The sequence below is a fragment of the Cibotium barometz genome, chromosome 25, assembly GCF_041138505.1.
Source record: "Cibotium barometz isolate CiBa-2024 chromosome 25, ASM4113850v1, whole genome shotgun sequence".
NCBI lineage: Eukaryota > Viridiplantae > Streptophyta > Polypodiopsida > Cyatheales > Cibotiaceae > Cibotium > Cibotium barometz.
The window spans coordinates 46,587,964-46,610,049 of NC_141070.1; the positions used below are offsets into that span (position 1 = coordinate 46,587,964).

Sequence of the window (22,086 nt, forward strand, 5' to 3'; positions counted from 1 at the left end):
GCATTTGTGGATGTTTTGTCCAGCTTTTATGTTTTATGCAAAGTGATGATGGATATGTGTTAAGGTTGTGGCCATGTTTAAATGTTTTAATATGCATTGATGGTATCAACAAGTGTGTCAAAGGCCCTAGTCCCTCGGGCACCGCCGCGAGTTACAGACGCGCGTGACTATGCGATCGGGGCCGCTCTATTTCAAGATGATAGACCTCTTGCTTTCAAGAGTCGAAAGCTGGACGACACTCAATCTCGTTGGCCAACCCTTGAGAAGGAGCTTTATGCTGTCATTTACGCTCTCAAGGTTTAGAGGCATTATTTATATGGCTCCAAGTTTGTGGTATTGACTGATCATCAGTCAATCAAGTATGTGTGTGATGCGGATGATTTGAGAGAAAGAAAAGCTAGATGGGCAGAGTTAATGCAAGATTTTGATTTTGAAATACGCTATCAGGTCCATGAATAGTGTAGCAGATGCGCTTAGTAGGAGCAGAGAGGTGAATACTTTGTCGTTCACCGAGATTTCTACCGACTTATTTCAATCATTGAGAGGGCTTTGCAGGACTGATAGTTATTTTTAGTCCATATTGGCAGAGGATCCAAGACGGAAGCTCATTGATTGACTAAGACTCAGTGATTGAGCAGCCCACCATTCATGCTGCGAGAGACCAGTGGATGATTCGGAATGGTTTACTGTTCCGTAATGACAAAATTTTTGTACCACAAGCATAGTCACAAGAAACGGCACAAACGGGCCTTGGAAACGTGGAAACGCATTTTCAAGCCCTACATATTGTGGAAACGACTGGAAACGACACGTAATCAAAAAGTTCTCTTTTGAAAAAAAATCTGCATGTTTTTTATCAGTCTTTATAAACGTTCCGCATGTTTTTTATTCAAAAAACTCACTAGAAAGATTTTTGACACATGGGTAAGAAAAAGGGGACCCTTCAAGGAGGTGCCTATTTCACATGTGTGGATGAGTTTTAAACTCAAAAATAATAGGATATTTTTATCTCTCCTGTCTCCTAAATCAAACCAAATCAAAAAGGGAGCCAAACTGATCCAAAACTTGTCCAAATTCAGCCAAACTGAAGCTGAAAAATTCTAGAACTCAGTTGGACTCAGTTAGTGGTCTCCCTCACCTATAAATAGACCCTCATTCGCTTGTATTCTTATCTGTAAATTAAACTATGCCGGTATTACTCTAAGTTAAGCTTATTTTCTATTATCCTCTAAAAACCCTCTACAAATTGAAGAGATTGGAGTTTCTCTCTCTCTTCAATCTTCCTTGGAGACTCCAACAACATACCAAACCAATTGATTGGTTGGGGACCTCTACTGTGATCAAAGAATCAAGTAATTTAGGAGGTAAAGTGTGGATAATTGTCTTGTTTTTCTTAAATCTCCAAATGTTTCTCTTCTAAACCCCTCTCAAGCTTGAGAAACATTAATTTGAATGGCAACGTTTTTTTCATAAACGTTTTTTTAATAACGTTTCTTCATAAACTTATATTTATAAACGTATTTGCATGAACGTTGAGAAAAAACGTTTTTGCATAAACGTTTGTTTATAAACATTGAAAAAAGAACGTTTCTTTATAAACTTTTTTTTATACACATTTCTTCATAAACGTTTTTGTTTATAAACATTGAGAAAAAACGTTTTTTTTTATTAATCGTTTTTTTATAAACTTTGATTTTTTTTAATAAACGTTTTTTTATAAACATTGAAAAGAAACATTTTTTTATAAACATTGAATAAAAACGTTTTTTAATAAACGTTTCTTTATAGACGTTTTTTTATAAACGTCTCTTCATAGTTTATAAACGTTGAAAAAAAATATTTATATATGTGTGCCGTTTCCTACCCGTTTTCGTTTCCCATCAGTTTTCGTTCCCGTTTCTCGTTTCTAGTCGCTATAACCACATGTCCCAGACATTAGGTCCAAGATTCTTAAGCAATCTCACGATGTCCCTTCTGCTGGACACCCCGGGTTACACAGGACATTAGCTTTAGTGAAACACACTTTCTATTGGCCAAACATGAAAGGGTATGTAGAAGACTGTCCTCAAGTGTCAGGTTTATCAAGCAAATAAAGCTGAACGCTTTAGACAGACTCGGATGTTGCATCCTTTGCAAATCCCAAGTAATAAGTGGAAAAGTATTTCCATGGGAGGTGTACAATCTGACAACCCATAAAGTGAGAGTAGCTTCTTCACATACTTCTGCTGAGAAATGAAGATACAGTCATATTGAGTTGGTTACACACGTTCACTCCAAGCTTTCCGCGACATTTGAGCTGGCTGATCTTGGCCTTCTTCATTATTTTCTTGGGCTAGAGGTTTGGCAGAAAGATCTAAGCCAGAAAGGATGAGGTCATCAACATACAAAAAAATGACACAAATATCCCCATTAGAAAGAAGCACATAGAGATTGTTGTCTGCATATGCCCTCTCAAAGCCAAGAGATATCAAGAAGGCATCAATCTTCTAATACCAGGCACAGGGTGCCTGTTTGAGACAATAAAGAGCCTTCTGCAAAAGATACACATGGGTGTCATCTCCCTGAATCACGAAACCAGGAGGCTGCTCAACATAAACTTCCTTCTCTAGATCTCCATTCAAAAAAGCTGATTTGACATCCATCTGGAACACGGGCCATCTAAAGTGTGCAACCAGAGCCAAAACAATCCTAATGGTGGTTTACATGGCTATAGGAGCAAATGTCTCATCAAAGTCTTCACCTACCTTCTGAGCATATCCTTGAGCAACAAGGCGGGCTTTGTACTTGTCCAAAGTACCATCTCCATGAAACTTGACTTTGAAAATCCATTTCACACCAATCACACGACGATGTAAAGGCCGTGGCACCAAAGACCATGTGTGATTCCTCTCAATAGAGGACATCTCTGCTTCCATGGCTTACCGCCACTGCGGCTGTGAAAGAGCCTCCTCTGGACTCCCAGGCTCATCGATCCTCCTGGAGAGAACTCATGAGAGCATAATTCACCGTGTGATGAGATGTGGAAGCCCGACATGAACAACGAGGTCCAGGGGTGGTGGTAGAGATCTGGTTATGGAGCTGTGCATCAATGAGACCAAAACCTCTAAAGAGTTGCTCAACCCAGCAAGGTAGGCCAGCCTTCCTCTCAAAGCGTGAAGAAGAAGAAGATCCAGATGCAGTAGAGGACTAATCTGATGCTGGTGGGAGAGGTGATGAAGTAAGTTGTGGTGGGGGTAATCCCGAAGTCAAAGCAAGACTAGTAGAGGGACTGGAAGCTGCAGAACTAGTGCAACAAGAACTCATGGCTGTAAAGTAGCAACTAGCACCGGAGTTGCAACAGCAGGAGGAGAAGGATGAGGAGGAGGACATGCACATAAGCAACACAACTGTAAACACGTACATGAGAAACAAAAGACTTGTGTCCTATAAAAGCCTCCTTCGGAGTCATCCCCTCAACCGCTTTTAAGAGAGCGGTTAATGAGATAAACTGAGGTAGCCACAACTTCCCCCCAAAAAGCAGGAGGGAGACCAACATGATGCAACAAAGAACGAGCCATCTCTTTTACGGTCTGGTTCTTCCGTTCCACAACTCCATTCTGCTGACGAGTTTAAGAAAGTATATCAATGAATGCCCTTTGATGCAAGGAAGTTATCAAACACTATAAACTCGCCACCATTATCAGTCTAGAGAAAAGAAACTATACCCCCAGACTGATTTTCCACCATCGCAATCCAAGTCCTGAAATTGGCAAACGCATCTGACTTGCGAGCCAGAAAACATACCAAGACTTTGCGAGTGAAATCGTTCACAAGAAGAAAATATAGAGCCCCTCCAAGAGACTCAACCTCCATCGGTCCAGCAAGATCTGCATGTATAAGCTCCAGTCTTCAAGTTGCTCGATGAGTGGCCTCCTCTGGAAATGCATCTCGATGATGCTTGCCCATCATGCAAGATGAGCAAATGTGTGAAAGAGACCTGAGCTGAGGTAGTCCGCTGACAACATGCTGAGAATGGAACTTTGGTAAGGCAGCAATGGGAACATGACCAAAGCGTAAACGTCACTGAGAAGTATCTGCCTCAGAAACCAAAGCCATCAAGGGGGAGAAAAGCTGATGATATGGGAGTCACTGTGAGGGATCAAGGAAGAAAACCCCCATCAAAGACTCCATTGGCAACAACTAAGAGTCTTCCTGTCGATCACTTCAATGACCTCATCATCAAAGTACACACCAAGTCCCTTCTAAGAAGCTTTGTACACTGAAAACAGATTTTTGGAAATCCATGGTACATATAAAACATCATGTAAGGTGGCATAAGAACCCAGAGAAACATTACCAACACCGGTGACAAGAAGCAAAAATTGCAACAGTCCAACAGTACAGATGTAGAAAATGCAGCAAATTGATGAAGCCTCTCCTCCAATCAGAAAAACGCAGCAATTCATTGCCTGTAGATCAGCATTTGGCTCTGATACCATGAAAGAAAGAGCAAACACAGTTGTAGGCCCAAACCACATACTGTACAAGGCTGGGAACAGTTCATTATTGCTGAAAATGAGCACGAGGGAAGCACGTATGTGCTTACAAGCATAAGAGACTGTCTCTACAGCCAATGACCTCCAGCAGATATGCAAGAATGAGATGGAAACTGAGGGGAAGGGTGTGCACCCTTATATATCCCTCCTAAGAGCTGGTTGGCCATCTGTAGCAGGCCAACAGCTATCCTGTAGCATAAAAAATGCTATAAAAAGCATCCCAAATAATATCTCTAATGCAGGGTCTCATAAAATGACCAGTACAAGCATGAAAAGGTGTATGTAGACCCTCTGGAGATTATATATATTCCAACACTCAGTCATCATTCATATTCATTGTAAGTTCTCCAAAGAAATATAAGCAAATACTCCTGGTAAATTGAGACCCAATATTGTGTCGACTTCTATCTGCTTTCTCTCTCTCTCTTCGCTTCTCTATCAAAGTGGAATTGCACAGACTCACGGGTATAAAGAAGGCTATTGTTGCGCGTTACGACAATCAACCTATTGCATGCTACATTGGTATCAGAGCTGCAGGTTGTAGCCCAACTTGGCTACCCTAAAGTGAAAGCATTCCATGGATGGTAAAACTACAGTCAAAAAAAACCACCCAGGCCTCCACAATGTCAAGAGAGACATCGTTAGCAAGCTACAAGGAAGATATTGAAGAAGAGATCTACAGGGAAGACACAACTCCTACAAAAACGCTTCCGCAAAGCAATGAAGACTTCATCAGATTGCTCTTGGAGCAAAACAAGTTGCTAAGGCAACAAATTGAGACCAAAAAAGAAGCAACGGTCCAAGAAAAACAAGCTAAAGAAAAAAAAAAGCCAAAGAAGAAGTAGAAAAGCCAAAAGAGCTCTCAGAATTGGAAAGATTATTCCTTCTCATGGAGCAACAAGTGAAGAACGACGGACCAGAGAAGCTCAACGTGAGGATGAACGAAGGGCCGAGGATGCTAAACGCAAGGTTGAAGAAGACCAAAGGCGGGTAGACCAAGCTACCCAAGAAAGGCTTGAACGTGAGGCTATGCAACTCCAAAACCAACAGTTGATAGCCGCTATGCAGGCAAATGTATTGTCTCTTCTCCCTACACTAGCGAACCAAGGAGCAAGTTCCTCCACTACCCCAACCACCACCGTCATACGAGCTCAACCAAACATCCGTATGTATGATGGTAAGTGTGATCATGCTGCAATATTTCAATTCATTCATCAATTTGTCGCATATTTTCCATTGGCTAAGCTTTCAAATCCACAAGATCGAGTTCACCTGGCGGCACCTCACCTTTTTGGCAAAGTGATCACTTGGTGGCAACATTGGTCGAGTCTCCATGTAGACCCGTTCACAAGGGCTCCTCAGTATGTATAGGACACCTTTGTGTCTGACCTAAAGAAACGGTTTCTCCCTCCGCAGTACATGACCAACCTTGAGGATGAGTTTTATAAGCTCTCCCAAAATGGGTCACCCGTGCTAACATACTCTAATAAAGTAATCGCGTCAGCACAACATTTAGGTATATCCGAGGAGGATAAATTGAAACAATTCATTAGAGGTATGGATACTAACATTAGGTTTACTATACATAATTTTGAGCCGCAGTCTTATGATAGGGCTCTCACTCTTGCTCAGAATCAGGAATGATGTTGAACGGAGGTAAGCCTAAGCAACCCCAAGCTAGCTCCAAACCCCAACAACAATCATCCACAACCCAACAATCATCGTCTTAGGCGAGGAAGGGAGCTGAGAATAGCAAAGACGACAAGAAAGAATCCCACAGCACTTCAAGAATCAAGAGGCAAGAATGATAAAAACTTCGTGCCTAAGAAAACACCTAAGGAAAAGGCCAAGGAGGGCATCACTGGTGGATATCTCCAACCAGAAGAGCAAACACGGTACAAGGGAGAGAACAGATGTTTCTTCTGCCACACAGTGGGGCATGGTAAGAAAGATTGTACCAAGTGGCAAGCTGCAAAAGCCGCCAAAGCCTCTGCCTCTGCCTCCACACTAGCCACCACAATAGCTACAACTACACCTCTTGCATCGGCCACCAATACAATCCAACTCTTGCCCGCTTTAAATGCCGTACCCACAGTGGTATTTGACGATAAGCAAAAGAGCGAGGTTGAGGAGCAAAAGAAAGCCCTCATTCGTGCTTATGGCACAGCAAAGGGACAACAATTCATTGTTCTCTTTGATATGGGTAGCTCTAAGGATGCCATTTCTCCTCAGTTGGCTAAGAAGAAAAGTTGTACACTTATACCCCATCATCTGGACGTGGACCGGTTCACACCCGGCCTTCACACTCACATCTCTGATAAGGCTCGACAATTCTCATTTATGGTTCAGAAGGCCACATTCCAACAAGCCTTTATTGTCTCCCCTCTTTTGGGGTGTGATATAATTCTCAACACTTATTAGTTTAGGGATTGTGCACCTATTCCTGATTGGAGGCAAGACACTTTCACAATTGTTGATGGTATTCCTGAGCCTATCCTAATTCCCAGGGATAGGAGCATTCCAAGTATTACCCTAATTTCACACATCCAAGCCCAACGAGCTATCAGAAAAGGAGCCGAGTGTGCATTGATATATATTCATAGTTAGCAGTTTGTTGTTGTCACCAATTGGCCGACCATTTGGTCCATCTCCAGTTTTTGTGTCTTGTTCACTTGAGGCCAGGCCGGTGTCTCATGTGAAGAGGCCAGTATTTTGCTGACATGGACGGTGGTGCCACCCGTGTTCGCAGGATGGTGTCGTATGGACGGGAGCCAGACTAGTGCCACCCGTGTATGACCTGGACTGTGTTCTATCCATGGGATTGTCACGCCATGGAAGAGCCAATATTCGTGCGGTGTCTTACCTATGGGACTGTCACTCCATAGGGAGGCACGTCGTGCCATTTTTGTGCCCGACAGATATTTTGTGCTTGTTCCATGAACAGGAGATATGTCCATGATACTATTTGCACATGCACTCATGTTTTGCATGTTTGAAACTGTTTTCGCATGACTTGTATTTTTGTGTTTACCTGTTTGACGTGTTACTTACTGGGCGGGGACGCCTGCCAGTGAGTCGTGAAGTTTGCTCTGTCTTCTGACGAGTTTTGGTGCATGTGAACAAGTGGTAAGTATATTGCACATGTTGGTTTGATATCTTATTTCTAACCTTTTGTTTTATAAGGTTATTTGTTCACACACTTAAAAGTGGGCACCCACTTAGGGGCCAAGGTGGGGAGCCACACTTGTCTTATGTGTGTGGGGGTGGGTGCATGGTCACCTACCCTGCTCATTTGTGGGTCTCTGCCAAGCATATAGTACCCATATGGATAAATTTTCCGACCTTGCAGCACCTCTCACCGATCTGCTCAAGGGCGTGAAGACGCGTCGTCAAAAGATGTTCGTTATTTACGGGCACAGCACTCCAGGTATTTCATGCAATGAAAAAAGTGGCCTCTAAGTCTCCAATTCTCAAATTGGCTTTATGGGATGATCCTTTCAAAGTAATCACCGATGCCAGCAATCTAGCCATAGGAGCTGTGCTCTAGCCGGAAGGGCACCTAGTGGCTTATTATAGCCAGAAGAGCGCCCAGTTGCTTATTATAGCCAAAAATTAAATGATGCAGAAAAGAATTCTTTTGTGTATGACAAAGAGCTATTGAGAGTGATGACAACGCTTAAACATCGGAAACATTTCCTTTACGGGAGAGAGTTCACAGTTAAGACAGATCATCAGGCACTGAAATGGTTGCAAACCATGCCTAGTGCCCAATGGAATGACAGACAAGGTAGATGTAGTCAGATCTTCCAACAGTTTCGAGGTATGATTTGTTGGAGGTGACAATTCTCGTAGCTACTCTCGGGTTATCGCATGACTAGAAGTTGTGGTGGATTATCCCATATGCTGCAGCATGGGAAGTCGAAGACCCATATATAGGGTGTGGTGGCACCTTGTCATAGATACCTCCTCCAACTGGGTTTTTGGGGGAGAGCAACAGTTGGAAGATGGGAGCCCAGCCGCCGATGCTGCTCAAAGTCCTAGGGTGGTTTGCGTGCTACTGCTCCTGCGTGACTTAACATGGTATCAGAGCTCGGCCTATGTGGTTCTAGGCGGTCCTAACCTCTGTTTGATCGAGGTACTCGAATAGAAGGAGGGTGTTGGAGGTGGCAATTCTCGTAGCTACTCTCGGGTTATCGCATGACTGGAAGTTGTGGTGGATTATCCCATATGCAAGAGCATGGGAAGTTGAAGACCCATATATAGGGCGTGGTGGCACCTTGTCATAGATATCTCCTCTAATCGGTTTTTTTTTTTTTTGGGGGGGGGGGGGGGGGTGGGGGAGCAACGATTGGGACATGGGAGCCTAGCCGCCAATGTTGCTCAGTGCCTTAGGGTTGTGTGTGTGCTGCTGCTGCGTGACTTTGACATGATTGAGTACCTCCCTGGCTCAAATAACCCCATTGCCGATGCTCTCAATCACAAAGGCACAATTCAAAAAGATCTCAACAATATGAAGGCACAATATGAGGATTCGTTGAAATTCGGGACCCAAATTTAGATTCACCCTGCAGTCAGAATCGGGTCACTACACCATTCATGATGGCTGGTTATTTTACAAGAACTGGCTATGCATTCTTAGAAAAAAGCGACAAGAACTTCTCCATGATGCTCATGACTCTCTCGTTGGAGGTCATCATGGCATCAACAGTACACTAGTACACTGGAGAAACTTGAGCAATCATTCTATTTCCCTTACCCTTAACACAACGTCGGGTCACCTACCGAAACTGATCATGCTTGTTGCTAGGCCTTTGGGCTGATCTGAGAGCTTAATGATGTACTTGTTCTACATACATGCCCTCAAGGAATGCTTCCTCTAGCTTCATCTGTTGCAGACCACTCCATCTGCTACCCTGCTCCATCCTTTCTGCTGGAATTGTGCACCTTCCTTGGGACATTACTTAGTGGGCTAAGCATGAATGCTCTGATACCAAGTTGCATCTGTCTAGTGCATTCCATCCATAGACAAATGGCCAGACAAAAATCTACAATCAACAGGCTTTTGATATTCTCAAATCATATTGCCATGACAAGCAATCAAAGTGGGAGCATTATCTTTCTTTGGTTCAGGCCATCCTCAACGACACTCATTCATCTAGCATTGGTCGAACTCCGTACGAGACAGCATTTGGTCGTCGTTTCTCGTCACTTCTGACAAGAAGTGTATCACCTTTCTTGGAAGTTGGAGGCCAACAAGACCACCGAAACATTTTCAGAGATCATTAAGTCTGTCAAAGAGCGCCTTGCCAAAGCAAGGGAAGCTTACACTATGCAAGCCAGTAAATCAAGAAGAGATGTCAACTTTAAAGAAGGGGACCAGGTATATCATGAAGCAAAGACTGAAGCAAGTAGGCAAACATTATCCAAAACTCTCCTTTCGCAGCTTCGGACCCTTTCCTATCATTAAAAAGATCAATGATGTCTCTATGAAGCTTAAGCTTCCAGATAGTTGGACTATGCATAATGTTTTCCATGTTTCTTGGTTGAAGCCCTACATTGGTCCACCTTTGTAGGATATTACCAAGATGAGTAACAACCGACGAAACCAAAGTTACTGAGCCTTAACAGATTCTCCCCCACAGGTGGAAGCATGGTTCTGGTCGACAAAGACAATTAATTCTACACGAAGTTTCGAGACCAAGGTACCCATGAAGCAGTATGGCTCGACGAAGAGTTCTTCCCTGAGTGCCCCCAACACCTGACGGACTACTTGGAAGCGATGAACATGCAGCCAAGCTAAGCAAGAGGGAATGCACTGGAGTGCTATGTGACACACTGGCTCTACATCAATGCATCATTTATTAGTAGGATTTACCTTTTAGGAATATTTTGTCGTATGTCATGGCCCCATTGTGAGCCCCAGTCCGGGACATGTCAAGCACAAGCTACGTAGATTAGTCTCCACAGCCATAGAGAGTCTGCATGTGTCAGCCCTCTTACCCACTTGGCAAATTCATCAAATAGTGCATGTAGAAGTCAAGACATAGCAGTAGATTTGCGTTAGTTGCATATAATACATGGTAGACAAGCCTATGGACCAGCCAAAGGCTAGCCCATAGCATGGCCAGCCCCTAAGGACATCAACAAAGGCTAAATGAGGCATAGGCAGCTAGTCGGCAGCCTATACCTGCAGTCGGCCAGCATTGGATGCTCAAGGGAAGCATTCGGCCATCATCAAGGACCACGAATAGCAGTTCTTGAGTCGACCAGCAGCAGCTAACACCATTAACAGCAAGTCAGCATTAAACCAGTCGGCATATTATTGATTATTTGACATATTTTGTCCAAATAGCACCTCGCCAACAGCTCCTCCCTGGACCAACCAGCATCCTTAATGCATTTATAAGCAGCGCTTAATATTCAGCATTCATCGATCATCACCCAATCAGTCCATCACCATTCCCCGCAAGTCAAGTGTGCCTACAGCCACCGGCTCCCTTGTGCATACTTACAGCAGCATCCCCAAGTCTTCCACAAAGAGCATCTTCGGCATTCAGGCCTATGTGCATCCCTCGGTTTTGGGATTGCATAGTGGTCATCGAAAAGCAATTCAATGGAGCTTGACCAGCATCTGGATCAGCCTGCGTTTGTCTACATCGTCCTTGCGTTTGGCAGTCCTCAGTCATCATTCATTTTCATTGTAAGTTCTCCAAAGAAATACAAGCAAAATACTCCTGCTTGCACGGGGGCCCTTCAGTGGGTAACTTGGGACCCAAGACTGTGTCCTATTTGCTTTCTCTCTCTTCTTTTCTCTTTCAAAGTGGAATTGCACACTCACGGGTATAAAGAAGGCTTTGTTGCGCATTACGACGATCAACCTATTGTATGCTACAAAATGGAATCCACCTCTTGGGGAACTAAGTTGATCCCATCCTCCTCCAAATGGGATTCGGAGAGATCCACCTATTGTATGCTACAAAATGGAATCCACCTCTTGGGGAACTAAGTTGATCCCATCCTCCTCCAAATGGGATTCGGAGAGATCCACCGATTGGCTCTGTTTTGTTGGGTTCAGGCTCGGGTTTTGGTTCTTGCCCTATATTGGTACCTTTGCTGAGGTCTCCCCATCTATGATAGCGTCACCCGAGAGCTCCTCGTCTTCAAGGCTCTCCATCACTTGGATCAACGCTATCAGTCTTGGGCTGCTCCACAACCCTAGGTGACTCCATCTTGGCCTTTGCCAATGCTGCCATGATCTTTTCCGTCGCGTTGATTGTAACCTCCCTTGCAAAAGCCTCAATTCATTCATTATGCTCCCTTGGGGTGAGATTCTTGCAAAAGAAGCATTTGAAAATAAACAATTTCCTATCTAGGCTTGACCTAGGTTGGGACTTTTGTAAATCCTAGACTACATGCAACCTATCCTCTACATGAAAAAATGGGCTAAAACCCTAAAAACACAAACCCTTATTTGTTATGCAAGCTGGAGCGGAGTGCAATGCTACTAATGCAAAACAAGGAAACCCTAATTTTGGTAGGCCCTAGTTTTAAGAAACCCTAATTCAGCATGCACAAACTCTACCTATGGACTGTCCTAGGCTTCGATACCACTATTACATGCGGAAGCTTGGAGTAGGATACTTGTACTAAGAGGGCTTCGTTGCTGACTTTCCCATTTAATGTAGTCGTGATGAGAACTTGAATTAGCACTGGCTGGCAACCAGAGTCGATCAACAGCTCCTTGGTAGCAATGCTAGATGCACGTTTCTCCTCCCAGACTCGTATCCAAGAGTAGAAGTGTCTAGAGAGGGAAAGCACGTTACGTATCAAATGCTAAACATAGGGCTAATTGATCTAATCTTGGGTTAGAGGACCAAAAAAGCACGCTGATTATAATGGCGTAAGGTTATAAACACTTAAAAGTTAAAAATCTCATAAGTGATTGCTTTATGCTTTTATGGGGAGTGGATCTATTGTGCATGTTAGTCTTGAGGGCAAGATTGGTATGTACCTAGACCAAGGGATTGATCCACTCATGGATATGTCCATCCAAGATGCAGATAGCTTGTCGAGGGCCTTGGCTCGGCAAACTTGGGTGGTTTGGGACACCAAGGTTGACAAGCATGGATCTATGATGAATAGGAACCTTAGCCCGATGCTCGCAGGTGATTCTTGATGTGGATCTATGGTTGGGTGATCCTTGATGGTGATCTATAGTTGGGTGATGAGCCTGAGCTTGGACTACTAACTTGTGTGTCTTATGTTCAGGAGATCTTGGGAGGATTCTATCGTGAGAAACACGGTTTCCATCACATGAATCCCTTACATTCACGTCGTGAAGTCAGTGTCTACACCTACAACTCCACTTCCACAAATTATCGTCATTCTTGTTCTAGCTAATAGTACAAGAACTCGTATAGCCCACTGGGTGTTTAGGTCAACCCATCAACATAACACGAAAATTATAGTGGCGTGTTCCTCCCCGCTTGAATGTATGCAAATCGGGATGTCAGACATATGAGCTTGCTAAGAACACGATCCAAGGACAAGTCCTGTGCCAAGCCTCACGTCCGGCCTCAGGGTGACAAAAGACTTTTGCTGCAGACCCCTTTCGGGACATGGCATTTAGATTTAATGGATCTACTCAATCTGTGCTATGTGGCGGGTTAAGGTTTTCCGCCAGACGCATCTGGCCAAGAATCCTTTGACAAGCCTAACCCAGCCAATAAATGCTACTACAGACACGGAAAAAGAACCCTTCAAAACGAGCCGAATACAAAAACCCTCTTCTTTTCAATAGTTTTTGTAAACAGCCCATGATCTTTTAAGACAAGACTAAACCCTAGGTAGCTAGCTACGGCAAGAAACGGCAAAAAAGAATTTTTGAGAACCACTATCCAATAATGATCTGAAGGGGCTGCAATAACACGAAAATGCATTCATGTTAGAGAGAGAGAGAGAGAGAGAGAGGGGGGGGGGGGGGGGAGAGGGCAGGTGTGTGTCCACATACAAAGAAGGAAGAGTTGTCAGCGAGACCCAACGCGTTGATGAGGCCTATGCACTGATGTTCGGCGCCAGGGGCACCATTGCCGATGATGACAGCCCGCCGGACGACGCAGGAGATGCCTCGGCCGAAGATCTCCGGTATGCTCGCCCCGCTGCTGCCTGGGGGCTCCGGCAGTTTGATGGCCCTCATTGCCCACTGCTACAACTGCTGCTGTTCATAACCTCATGAGGTGAAATGATCACCAGAGAATGTGTTTTGTGAAGGTACGGTGAGACAGTGAAAAGTTGCGAGACAACCCCCTTCGGGACTATCCAACACCGTGGGACTATCTAACACGGTGTTGGAGTCATGGATCAACGGTAGGGGTAGTGTGGCCACAACAATATCGAGCTCTGCGTGCCACTTGATTGTTTTGGGCGTCGTAAAAGTAAATACGGACTTGGACTAGAGATAAACTCGGACTAAAGATCTCGGGCAGCCAGTGCATAGTCAATCCGATCAAGCATCGAGTAAACTCGGCCCGCGAGCAAATCTTCTCTAAAATAGGCATGTTAGAACTCTTAAGATTTTTGTAATTCTCTCTACATGGACTAACGTTAGATAATGTCGACGTGAGCGATTAAATGCAATGAGATAAACTCGGACCAAACAGTGAACTCCTCTGGCCAGTAACTCTTCGCCTTTCATGGCCGACTACCACCACCACCACCTCATTTCCTTCGCCCACTAGCCTGACTTGTACTACTTACTATAGCACATAGATCTCTTCTCCCCCTCCGTTTCTGTTCGTAGAATCCCCTCCCTAGCCTTGCAACCGTCCCGAATGGCATCTAATACCCACTAGCAGGAAACCACATATTCCTGCCTTGTATCCGAGTGTCTGCTGCTTCTTCAGGTATTCCCTTCCCCTCTTGATATTCCAAAGTTCGATCTTGGGTGTTATCCCACTCTCCTTTCCTTCTTGATCCCACCCACGCGCCTCCTAGATGTGCAAGCAAACTTGCTGCAAGGCTTAGTCTTTCTATGCTCTATGAACATGACGTCGATAGTGTAACGCACTAAGGTCGTTTTGAGAGCTTTTCTCCTCTCTCGATCGAATCTGTGTGCACCACCTAAATATTGATTCTAGTGTCCGACGTTAAGCAAAAGCTATTGTGCACGCTTGACTAGCTAAACAATTGGATTAAGAGCACTAGCCTGCAAAATAGGTATATCAAAGATTGTGAAAGGATATTTTTTTGTTTAGTTTGTGTAGGTTAGGATGCATAGCTTTGGGTCTAGATCCTATTTTTGAGTTCTAATGTAATCCCCTTTCTACTCGTCATACCGTTGATCCCACAACTCCAACACCATGTTAAATAGTCCTAAGGAGGGGGGGGGGGGCTACCGACTTCTTTCTTTGCTGCCAAGTTGTGAGAGAAGAGAGAGAGATCTTTGTTGCTACTATTGCTTTGTTGTTGCCGACTTGTGAGAGGAGTTATCGCTGAGTTCTTTGTTGCTACCGGGCTGTGAGAGGATCAGGAAATGCTGACCCAAGCTCAGGATTCTATCAGGAGTGCTTAGGATAGAGCACGGTTTTATGCTGGTGTCACCTCGGTCTTTTGAGCCAGGAGTGTTGGTTTATTTAAAAGTTCCTAAAGATTCTCAGACTTTGTCAACAGAAAAGTGCTCAAAATTATCTCCTAGATATTGTGGTCCATTCCGAGATATTGCATATGAGCTAAAACTACCTCCACATGTCAGAGTTCATCCAGTCTTTCATGTCAGTAGACTGAAAGAGAATCTGGGAGGTGAGGATAACACAATTACTTCTCAAGAACTCGTTGAAGTCAAAGATTTGTCTTATGTTCCACATGAACCTGAAAAGGTACTTGAATTTATGGAAAGGAAACTTCGTAGTTGCTTAATCCTTGAGGTTAAAATTAAGTGGAAAGGCATGGAAATTGAGGATTCGACTTGGGAGTTAGTTGAGAACATTCAGCGTAGTTTTCCTTCTTTTCATTGCAAGAGTGCAATGTTTTGAGAGAGGGAAAGTATGTTATGTGCACATTATATGTGCATATACTAGGAGGCTAACCCACCCTAGGCATGTGAGCATGGGAGCATGGGAACATGCTCTAGTGGGGCAAGGGTTAGGTCTAACCTTGTGTTAGGTTAGGGTCAGGCAACCAAGGGTCACACATGGAAATGGAGAGTCAAGAGTCACTTGAGGGCCCTCCTATATAATAGGGGCATGGGGCACTCTCAAGGGATGTTATCTTGTGTAGAGCATTGTGTCTACTCTCTTTCCATTTCATGCTACCACTGTTAAAACCCTAAAAATCTCTCTAGCTAATAACTATGCATAAACCAGACATATACTCATCCACCCGACCACCCCTGAGCCCAAGGGTGCACACATAAATACAATGAAGTACCACATACCTTACCTTGGTTTCTCATACCACCAAGAGATATGACTTCACTCTAGCAGCACATAGCTCTAGCATGAAATGGCAAGAGAGTAGACACAATGCTCTACACAAGAGAACATCCCTTGAGAGTGCTCCATGCCCCTATTATATAGGAGGGCCCTCAAGTGACTCTTGACTCTCCATTTCCATGTGTGACCCTTGGTTGCCTAACCCTAACCTCAATCCAAGGTTGGACCTAACCCTTGCTCCACTAGAGCATGTTCCCATGCTCACATGCCTAGGGTGGGTTAGGCTCCTAGTATATGCACATAACAATAGTGTGCCTTTTTGTAGATAATATTCGTGTTTGATTTCCATGTATGCCAATGTCATCTTATGTAAGGAAAATTTTGTTTATGGTGAATATAAACATCTCATGTATCCCTTTTGTGGTGAATATAAATATGTCTTGTACGTCTCTTTATTTACATGTATGAATCCAAGAGGTCTTATATGTCTCTTTTCCTTGTTATGTATATTGAACGAATAATTCTCTATTATGTCTCTCAATGATTGAATTGAGCAACTTTATGTTATCTCTCTCTCTCTCTCTCTCTCTCTCTCTCTCTCTCTCTCTCTCTCTCTCTCTCAAATACTAAAAGTATGATATATATGTCTCTCAATGAATGAGTACTCTACTTTATGTTAATGCTTTATATATCTCTCTCAAAACCCAAAATCACTTTTACAAAGTCAAGTCAAAGATGAAATACATTGAGTTAACTTTTACAATTTACCTTGTTCTCTACTTTGTAAAGTAAAGTAGGCCTAAAAAAGTAAACTAGGATGTTTTAAGTTTACTTTCATAGAAGGAGACTATACCATAAGTATGATACTAAATTTGAACTATGAAAGTAAACTCAAACTGTAAAAGTAGAGTGTGATTTTTGAGGGAGCTTGGTGGAGGGAGCTTTTCTTGGATGCTCTCTCTCTACTTAAACAATCTCTCTCTAACTATTGCCACCACCACTCCGCCCACCACCGCCCAGCCCAACCCAGCCCACACCACCCTCTCGCTCCTTCTCCCACCCTCTTCCCTCCCTCTCTCTTTCTTCCCTCCCTTTCACTCTCCCTCCTTCCCTCTCTTTGCTAACTCTCTCTATCCTCCCCTGACACTCTCTCTATCCTTCTCTTTTCTCTCACTCTCAGTATCCTCCCTATCTCACTCTCTCTATCCTTGTCTCTCTTTGCTAACTCTCTCTATCCTTCCTCTGTCACTCTCTCTACCCTTCTCTTTTCTCACTCTCTGTATCCTCCCTATCTCACTCTCTCTATCCTTCCTCTGTCACTCTCTCTACCCTTCTCTTTTCTCACTCTGTATCCTCCCTATCTCACTCTCTCTATCCTTCTCTTTCCTAACTCTCTCTATCTTTCGCTCTCTTTGGTAGCTCTCTCTATTCTCCCCCCCCCCCTCTCTCTCTCTCCTTCATTTCCCTCTCCCTCCCTCCCTCTCCTCTCCCTCCCATCTCTCTCTTTATTCGACCCACCTACCCTCTCTCTCCTCTCCCTCCATCCCTTTCACTCTCCCACCCTCCCTCTCTCTATCATTGTCTCTCTTTTCTAACTCTCTCTATTCTTTGCTTTCTTTGGTAGCTCTCTCTATCCTCTGCCTCTCTCCCTCTCCTTCATTGCATGGTACTCCATGCCCTTTGCATAGTGTTACATGTCACTGCATGCCTTTATTATCTAATTGCATATCAATGCATGTATGTGCCATTACTATACATTGCATTGCATCTAGATGTTATTACATGTGCATGTCATTACATGGTACTCCATGCCCTTTGCATAGTATTGCATGTCATTTGCATAGTGTTGCATGTCATTGCATGCCTTTGTATGTGACTGTATGTCATTACATGGTACTCCATGCCCTTTGTATGTGATTGTATGTCATTACATGGTACTCCATGCCCTTTGCATAGTATTGCATGTCATTTGCATAGTGTTGCATGTCATTGCATGCCTTTGTATGTGATTGTATGTCATTACATGGTACTCCATGCCCTTTGTATGTGATTGTATGTCATTACATGGTACTCCATGCCCTTTGCATAGTATTGCATGTCATTTGCATAGTGTTGCATGTCATTGCATGCCTTTGTATGTGATTGTATATCATTTGAAGCCTTTTCATGTGAGTACAGATCATTGCATGTGAGTACAATTAACAAGGTAAATAATGTAAAGAATTATACATACAAGGTAATTTCATTCTAAGCAAAATATCCACTATGCCATGCGTACTAGATATTAAGAAGTAGTGAAGAATGTAAATTTATTAAGGTTAAAAATTTTTCAACTATGATTGAGATCATGGGCCTAATTATTTGAGAGGAAGAGGGAGAGCGAGAGCGAGAGATAAGAACATAACGACATTACATCCTTAGGATCAAAAATACCACTTTCAATTTTACAGATAAAGCCAAGTTCATTCACATACACCTTCTAAATACAACTCTTATATCATAACTGTAACATACAACAAACCAAGAATTCAACATAATTAATTAAAACAATAATAAATCAAAAATTTATTAAGGTAATTAATACAAAAGACAAGGCGATCTATAGTTGAGACCACTTTATTCCAAAAAAGGTAATTACAACTGCAACTACGTATGTATAAGCGCTAGTGCAATCAAACATTGTTTAAAATGGATAACATACCATAACTACCTATGGTTTCTACACCTATATGCTTTTTTGGGCTACTCTAGTATTTAAATCCTCTCTTAGGGGCTCCTCCGTCTCTTCGGCAATATACCCATAACTTCGCCAAGTGTCGAGCGTTTCCAATCTTCATGTTTGTTCCACACATACAAATCTCCATAATTAATAGGCTCATATGCTAGCATCTTCATCCAAAGATTACGGGTCTCTGTCATAGTGATTCTGAGATGTTATGCCGCATCTCCGCCCATTTTCTTACATAAATCTTTGCAAACTCTATCCAAGGTTTCCTTCAAAGTATAGCTGGGGCCATTGGAAGAAGCCATTAGAGATCAACAAAGGTTACTTGATGATGGTGAGAGTTTAAGGAAGAGAACGATAGTGAGGAAGAGAAATACAATGAGAGGGAGAGGGAGGCAACAAGATTTGGAAGTGAGGATTAGAATGAGAGATAGGGGTCAAATTTATAGATACACAAAGCAAAAAGCAAAAAGGTACTTTGCATGGCTGTCCCACTAAATTTAGAAAAGTACATGCATGGATTTTTCCTAAATTTATAAAGGTACATGCATAGCTATCCCCTTTATTTAGAAAAGTAGATAAATGGAATGAATATAGTTAAGCCATTGACATATAACCATAATAATTGTCTTGCTAAAACATTAAAAAAACGAAAAGTAAATAGTCCTTGCTAGAGAATTGAGGCAAAGAACATTTTATTATTGTAACATGAAGGATCTTTTAAAAACTATAGTACAATGTCATAAACAATACTAGGACCTTTTCACATTGTTCTCCTGCCTACTGAACATTCTCATTAGATCCTCCATCTTTAGAGTGGGTTGATGTAACATATTATGGTTTGCATCTAACCCAAAGATATGCAAATATACAAAATAAAAGTGCTTGCATGCACAATATGGTCGTCCAACACCTACCCTGATTTGAAAATTGGGACATGTGCATGATGGATTCTTTCCCATAGTCCCCCGGTATTTTTCATTGCGTACTAGTGATTCCTCAGTCTCAATTACAAACACTTCCATCTTTCCAACCTTAATGACCAAATACTCAAAGATCGTAGCTATGCTTAAAATTGCCGAATCTATTCTCTTGGCTGCCATATCCGATATGCCACTTCTATACCTTGTTGACTGTTGGCCTACATCATTTGCTTCCTGAGATTGTCCCATTTGCAACACAAACCCACCAGCCTCCAATGCTCGGATCTCATCCACAGTTAAGTTTGTACCTCGTCCCACTAGCCAAACAACCGGGGGTCTAGCAAGTGATTGATAGATGGTGTTACATACTCTCCAAGTACGATCCACGCTGCTGTTACCAAACCACATGAATTGACGCCTTTGCCCCCCAGACCATTCTCTCATACCATAGAAAGAAGGAGCTAGAACACCTTGCCCGCAATTCTTGATGCTCTTTTTACACTTGCCATATTGGCCACCTAACCATCCTTGGCAAGCTACCTTCCTATGTAGAGATATTCGACGTATAGCCCACATTGAATTATGTATGTCACTCTCCACAATTTCCTGCACCTCTGCTTCAGTTGTCTCTCCCTCTGCATTGTGTTGAGCACCTTCTGTAGCTAAAGGAATAGTTGGTGGAAAGCTTAATCTCCTACCTTGTTTCTTGCGTGGCTGGTTTTCTGTGACATACTCTGGACAATGTGATGAGTTATCTCCTCAAGATTTGTAACTATGAGTTTTCGACGTCGACTAACGGTAATGTTATCACCAAACAAGTTTGGTTACATGTGCATTGGCGTGCCACTCATTGCTTTCCCCACCAATCTGCTAGTGCTTGACGGACTTGGAGCTTTTGATGTTCTGGCCTTCTCCATCAACTTTGTTATATAGGACATGCTTCATGATATGTACCTTTCATGAATGCATGCTTCATGATATTTACCTTTCATGAATGCATGCTTCTTGTAGATTGCAAGAGGGCATTAGCGAGGTCTGAAAAAACTACATCATATAAAGAGGGTTCCCTTGAAACCCTCTCCTGCTAACCAACTTGCATGTTTCAATTTTTCTAGATTGATGGTCAGCATGTGCAATACACTAGCGTCGTCGACATCCCAAGTTAATTGCACGCTTTAACCACATTCTATAACCAAATAGTTAAGTTGATAATTCAAATTCAAAATACAAGCTATTCTTTTTGAAAACCAAGAAAGTAATACTTACCCCTACAAGATGTTTCCTCCACTAGGGATATCTAGTATGCCACCAACTAAGCCAACAATTCATGGCTGATAAGTTTGCATCAGTGACTTTACCATTTATCCACCACGATCTAATGTGTCTGTATTTTAAAAGTGCCTCTTTCTTACTTAATGTACAACGCCACTAACGACATAGTCGCTTGTGCTCTTCTTGAAAATTCCTAACTACATATTGTACTGTATGAATGTTTAAGCTTTGTTCCCAATGAAAAAGACATGAATGCTCACAACCTTCAAATATATTCTCTGGTCCATTATTATAGACTATCCTAATTGCCCTCTAGTTAGCTCCAGCCTCATCAGCCCCATGAAGCCAAAAAAATCTGGCTTGGATAAGCCTTTTTGGACCACAACATTGTGAATCATCTCCCAGAAAAGCACTTGTGCCACTATGTTCTTCTCTTTCATTTCACAAGTTGCAATTATCATTGCAGGCTGTATGCCATCATACAACAATTGGAAAAGTACTTAAAACAAGATCAAATCTTTCATTTCACAAGTTGCAATTATCATTGCAGGCTGTATGCCATCATACAACAATTGGAAAAGTACTTAAAACAAGATCAAATCTTTTAAGAACTTTACAAGACCAAACTGTATCTTGGATCATATACATATGCAGCCATTGTTGTCCATCCTTGCACACACCTGACATGATCAAAACAAACCCAAGCCTTCCTCAAATCCCCATCTCCTGTATGGCGCATATAGTTCACCAGATCTAGATGCAGCCCCTATGGTTGATGTTTTAAACACATAATACCAGTCTAACTTACCCAAGAAAATGACTACCATGGAAGAATTCAAAAGTGCATTGTCTCTTCAATTCTAGGATACTTGACTCTGCTCCTTGCACTGAATCGTTCATCCTAGAAGCATGCACCATCCTCCTGAATCTACAAGAGAATTGGACAACTTAACAAACTATGCAAATGATCATTAACAAGAATTACCAAACAATTAAAATCAATATGGAATTAACATTACCTTTGACATTGAATTAGGAGATGCATGTGTTCCAATAATAGTGACAACTCCATGTTGCTAATATTTGATCATTCTTTGTATGCTTCCTAACAATTGCATCCAATACGAGTTGTTTGGTGTCCATTTGTACCTTCCTTGCATCACTTGTAGCCACCTCTCTGAAACTACCTCTTGCACAAGCTC

The 22,086-nt window shown here is 42.7% G+C and overlaps 1 protein-coding gene across 2 annotated transcripts in view; it reads right to left on the minus strand.

Annotated features, from left to right (window-relative positions):
* The window catches only part of LOC147624635 (mitochondrial fission protein ELM1-like), an 89,468-nt gene extending 75,562 nt beyond the window's left edge, over positions 1–13,906 (minus strand). The window contains exon 1 of one of the 2 annotated variants that reach the window (XM_086819654.1): positions 13,546–13,906. In XM_086819654.1, the coding sequence (XP_086675780.1) occupies positions 13,546–13,731 (186 nt within the window). In that variant the 5' untranslated portion in view covers positions 13,732–13,906. The remainder of the gene's footprint in view (positions 1–13,545) is intronic. The other variant, XM_086819653.1, reaches the window with a different exon arrangement.
* Positions 13,907–22,086: the final 8,180 nt, after the last annotated feature.